The sequence below is a fragment of the Diplotaxodon limnothrissa genome, linkage group LG17 (assembly GCF_057381915.1).
Source record: "Diplotaxodon limnothrissa isolate DT_005_m linkage group LG17, D_limnothrissa_male_GT1.1, whole genome shotgun sequence".
NCBI lineage: Eukaryota > Metazoa > Chordata > Actinopteri > Cichliformes > Cichlidae > Diplotaxodon > Diplotaxodon limnothrissa.
Genome location: NC_140612.1, coordinates 16,715,328 through 16,721,134, shown reverse-complemented (window position 1 = coordinate 16,721,134; position 5,807 = coordinate 16,715,328). Strand labels below are relative to the sequence as shown.

The window sequence follows — 5,807 nt, the reverse complement described above, 5'->3', positions numbered from 1 at the left end:
AATGGCTTTTAAAAAATGAATAGTGATATTTTGTCATCAATATTGTTTTTGTGTGTACTATATTACTGCAAGCAGGCATTGCATAATTTCTGTGATTGATCTGCTGATTAATCTATCAAGGAATAGCTCAGAAGGTAGAGTGGTCGCCCCATGATCGGAAGGGTTAGGGGTTCAAATCTACTGAGGTACCCCTGAGCAAGGTACCGTCCCTACACACTGCTCCCCCGTGCGCCTGCTTAGTGGCTGCCCACTGCTTCACTGAGTGAATGGGTCAAATGCAGAGGAGTAATTTCAATAAAGTATACATTATTATTAATAACATATTTCTAGGTAAGAGAACCCTGCTGATACATGTTCCTCTTGCCACATCCTACTTGTGGCCTCTGCTGTGGCTTCAATCAAGACAAAATACAGATCAAAGCTGGACTGCGGGAACCTTAAACTGGCATTCTCCTTAACTGCCAGTAGGGGTAACTCTTGTGACAACGACGTAGATTTCCGTAGATCGATGTAGCTCAGAAATCAGGCAGCAAACCCCTCTGATCTGTACGACGCTAACTTCACGTACACGTCCCGTAACACGTCGATCCATGAAGCCCGCAACTATTGTAATTAGTATTAGCATCAGTATAAAAAGTCACAAATATTCTTGAAGGAGGGTGCTTAAGCTGCAACAATGGACGTGAGGGAATCTACAAAGAAGTAGAAAAACTAGATAGACAATGTGTTTGCCTCCTAAAAGAATGAAACAAACAAAAAAACAAACTTACCATAAGAAAGCGCGGACACCGGTGGGAAAAAGTCTGGTTATTTATCTCTATCAGCTGTTAATTAACGCGTAATGCACCAACACAAGTGCATCACTTACGTAGGTTACGTCGTAGCTCTACAAAGGCTCATCGCAGATAAATCAGGCATCAGATTGTACATGACCTCATATGTGACCTCTTCTGATAAAATTTGAAACGGAGTTGATAAACTTAACAGCACACACACAAACACACACAGAAAAGGCGAATCTGTGCTTTTGGTTGTAAAATATTTGTGACACGTCGAGGAATTCACGTTAACGATAAATGTAGAATTTCAAAGTGTAGCTTCAATATTGTCTTCCGTTTATGCAGGGAAGCGTGGCGTTGTCCAATAGGGGGCGGGGGGGGGGGTCATGTTTTGGAGAGGAACGTTGGGTGCGTTCCCGGAGCAACAGGGAAGATGGCAGCCCTCACATCTCTAACCCAGGTAAAGATGCCGTAGTATATGACTTATAGTTTAGATCAGACATATGATTTTTCGAAGCGTGATACAATATACGTGATTCATGGCAGTCGGTTTTAATGTAACTGCGAACTGAAGACGAGTTCCTCTTTAAATACAGCAGGCAGCTTAGTAGAAAGAAAGGCCTATTGCAGTACCGTTAGGTAGCGGGCTGGATAGCATCAGCTGGCAGTACCTAGCAGTGTGGCCATTTACCTACGCCCGAAATATATAATATGCAGTCGCCCGATTATTATTATACGTTTAAGACAATAAGCACCACGAAAGCTGTACATAAGGTTACAGCAAAGTGGAGCGTAAATGGAAAAAAGTGTCCATAAACTATAATAACGTTCACTCATCGAGCTAGCAAGCCCTAGCTAACCTAGCCTAGTACTGCAAGGATGAGGATAAACGCTCATCCAAGCAGGCTGTGCATTGAGCTGTTTAAGATTCATCATGCCGAAATAAAACGGTTCTTAGCTCTCATTGTGGGAGTTAATGTCGAGGCTGATAGCATCCACGCTAATGATAGTCTTGCTTGCCGAGTTTGCACGTCAGTTGTATAATATGATATGATATGAATGAACGGATTTTAAATAGCAAAATAGAGAAGCGTTATATGTTATATATTTGAATGACCTGTTATGTTGCGATATGCACGTCCTCTATCTGCACTGAAATAATTCTCCTCAGTTCTTCTTCTTCTTGTTCTTCTTTTTCATCTTATCCAAAACTAATGCCTTATGGAGTGTGGAGGCCCCAAGGGTCAGGCAAAAATATTTTACTTGCTGGGGTTATTTTTGCTTGGTTTCTTTCAGCTGGCAGAAAAAAAATGTCGTTTAAAATACAGTGATAGTGGTAGCTGCATTTGATGGATGGATGATGAATTCTATTTCGTTTAAGTTTTATTTATATAAATCACAACAGTCGCCTTAAGGGGCCGTGATTCTGGTGAGACAATAATGATACAAAACCCAGAAAGTGAATGGTTTTACAGGTGGTGACCACAGACTGTTGCTCTCTCCTTATGCCTCCTCACTGATTTTTCTGAAGCTTGCCTACTAAATAAGCTTCTGGCCTTATCACAGACTGGTAGTGTGACCTCTGTGTGATGTCTTCTTGGGCTGTCTAAATGGGTGAACTGGAGCAGCATTTTATAGTAACAGCTCCTTTATTTAGTGTTTGCATTGATGACAAAGGATAACAAACTGGGATTGTTAATTCTTGTGGTGATGCAGTGTGAGGTCTCTATGTTAATCCTCTGTTACTCTGATGATTACCCACAATACTTTCCCCTTACTATGTGTAACACATTTTATCATTTGCATTCTGCTGTATACATTGGCAGTGTGATCATATAGTGATTTCGGTTTGTGCCAACAAAATAAAAAAGACTGAGACAACCAGTGTCTTAAATTACCAAATTTGTAGATAATACTATGTATGTATGCTCTAAACCGTGGTACACAGTCACATGCCTGCATTTATGATGAAGGATAACAAAGTGGGATGGTTACAAACCGTACGAGGTCTGTGTGAAAAGATGGCATCACATCAGAGTTAGCTAGCTATACTCCAGATAGTTTTTACTGGTAACGATTTGACTCAACAAAAGCATAACAGAAATAATCCACACCAGATGATAATAAACCAAAAATCCCAAGTTCAGATTCTATTTGTATTTCTTTTAAGTGCCATATATTTTTGTCCACAACATTCACAGATGTGTTACCTCTATGTCAGAGGTGTCAAAGTCATTTTAAGATAAGATAAGATAAGATAACCTTTATTAGTCCCACACGTGGGAAATTTGTTTTGTCACAGCAGGAAGTGGACAGTGCAAAAGTTATGAGGCAAAAATTAGAATACAATAAGAATAATAAATACAGTACACAACTGTACAGAATAGAATAAAATAAAATACTATATACAGTAGAATAAAATAAAATAAATATACAATAAGATAAAAATAGAATACAAATACAAATACTATATACAACTGAGTAAAAATACAACGATGACAGAAAGACAACGATGACAGAAATTTTTACACCTTAAGTGGGTCCAGTGAAACTCCCCTTTCTGTCAGTGTAAAGAAGTTAAATATATAACTGTTTTTCTACATGATAAATGAAAAGCTGTTGCAGCAAAGAAAGAAATCTGTCAGCACAACTCTTTAGACTGAAATTGTAAGAAATAAATGTCTCCACTTACAGAAAAAGTTCTGGTAGCTCATTACCCAGATGGTCCAGAGGGATGCATTCCTTAAGCTTAGTGTAAAGCAGTGGTTCACAAACGGGCTAAATATTTTTCTTTTCAGTGACTGGTGTGAACCTGCTTGTTGCTGCAGATCTTCTCAAACATGGGTAACAGTTAAGACTGCTACTCCGAGTTCATATTCAATGCCCAGCTTTGATCTGTATTTTGTCTTGATTGAAGCCACAGCATAAAGCCTACCTCACATAAGTAGGATGTTGCAAAAGGAAGATGTATGGTCAAAGTGGGTAATCTTTCTCCACTCCAATCCAAAATGCAGCCAGTGTCTTTGACTTAAACGGCATCCTCTTTGTTGAATCAGAGGTGAGATAAATGAACTGTTCCTCCTCAGATGTGTTGAAGCCAGCAAGTGGTGTTGCACTGAAGGGGTCACGGATCCAGTCATCCTTTTTTTAAAATCCGGCACCAGAAAATATCTCAAGAAATGTTTCTGAAGGGCAGACATGTGTTCTTTCATGCATGAGATCACTGTGTTCTGCAGCTTGTTGTTGTCAATGAATGATTTCAAATTCAAATGAGTCCACATTTCCTCATTTCCCAGCCATAGCTTGCTAGTCTAGTCTGCAGATCCCCACAAAGTCCTCCTGTTTGTTACTCTCAGTGCCTTCATCCATCTGTAGAGCAAAGCGGCTGTCACACACCTTAAGCTGCTCCTCTGTGTCCTTTCAGATATCATAAATAGCCTGTAGTTTGCTGGCTGTTGTGTCATCAGTCATAGTTGAAACCATATCCATAGCACAGCGAAGTATTTATTACTCCTCAATAGTGTGTGGTAGAGCTGGGCGATATGAGATTTTTTCATATCACGATATGTTTTTTTCATTTCAGGCGATAACGATCTATATCACGATATAAGCCAAATAACTATATTTGTAAGATTTAAATGTGCCGTTGCTCACAAGTAAAATGTGAAATAATCAGCCGCTTGTTTTTATTTAAATATTTATTTCCCATAATAAGTTCAACAGGGTAGATGTACTTAAGGAACATGAGACTTTTTCAGATAAATAAAGGCAAATATTGCAAACTACACAAAAGGCAGCCACTAAAGCGTTTAAGTTTCAAAATAGAACAAACGAAACAGACTACTAAATTGTCAATTCCACTTAGAAACAAAATATTAATTCTAAAAATAAATCTTAGTTTGTTTTACAGAAGAACAGACAAAACTAACTTTTGTCAATATCAAATAAACTGAGAACTAAAAGGAAATTCTCAATCTCTCCTTGTTGTATAGCTTAGCTTTTCAAACAGTTTTAACAGTTACTTTAGTCTGACAAAAGCCGAATGACGAATTAGCGCTTCCAGTCAGAGACTGAGGCTACGTCCACACGTACACGGGTATTTTTGAAAATGGAGATTTTCCGTTTTCGTTTTAAAAAATAATCCCGTCCACACATAAAGGCAGAAATGAAGGAAAACGCTGCTATGAACATGCCAAAGCAGCAGGTGGAGCTAGATTCCTAACCGTGCAGAAATGTTGGCCAATCAGAAGTCTAGAAGCCTCGGTGGGAAAAAGTAAACAAAGCTGGGGCATAGAAGCAGAACCGAGTCGTATGTGTGGACGGACAGTAACTGTGTGTATATGTAAGCATTTAAACACTGCAGAGAGTAGAATTAACAGTAACAGTATTGTAGAAATTCATTTCACCGAAACAATAACGTGGCGCACAGTGTCACGCATGCACCAGTTTATTGTATTTCCAGACTTGCTTTCGGCACAATTTACAGTGCACGCTACTCTGTTTTTTGTCAGACTTGAAATAGCCGAAATACCTTCACACTACGGAACTTCTATGGCTCTTCAGTTCGACAATCTCTCCGGCATTGTGTGGGTTTTTTTACACTGTGCCACTTGGTAGGCAACTTTGTTGAAGCTGAGCTGAGGATTGTCCGGAACAGAAAATAATAGTAAATAGACACTGTTGAGCACGACAATTCACAAGTTTTTGTCTGAAAAAGACAACTGACTTGTCTTTGTGCTCTAGATGTTTTGTCTCCAAGTGGGATCTTCGCTTGTTAGGCTTTAAACTGTCTCAAGGTAGCAGTTTTAAGACAGACAACACACTGCAGCCTCTCCTCATTACCCACCATTGTACAGGTGTACTCAAAGGCTTCTCCTCTTTGGTTTGGAAGCATATTTGGCAATGCATCATCTTCTGCTTTGCGTTTGTGTGGGAGCCCTGTCAAAAACCTGTCTATTATGCTAGCAGTGTCCAAGCATTCTTTTTTTTTCTGCTAATACATGCAGGCAGGGATAGCTCAGTAGGTAG

The 5,807-nt window shown here is 39.3% G+C and overlaps 1 protein-coding gene across 3 annotated transcripts in view; it reads left to right on the top strand.

Annotated features, from left to right (window-relative positions):
• The first annotated feature begins 1,184 nt into the window (after positions 1-1,184).
• The window catches only part of LOC146614795 (epidermal growth factor receptor substrate 15-like 1), a 56,668-nt gene continuing 52,045 nt past the window's right edge, over positions 1,185-5,807 (top strand). For all 3 annotated transcript variants that reach the window (XM_085375852.1, XM_085375851.1, XM_085375853.1), the window contains exon 1: positions 1,185-1,239. In XM_085375852.1, the coding sequence (XP_085231978.1) occupies positions 1,213-1,239 (27 nt within the window). In that variant the 5' untranslated portion in view covers positions 1,185-1,212. The remainder of the gene's footprint in view (positions 1,240-5,807) is intronic.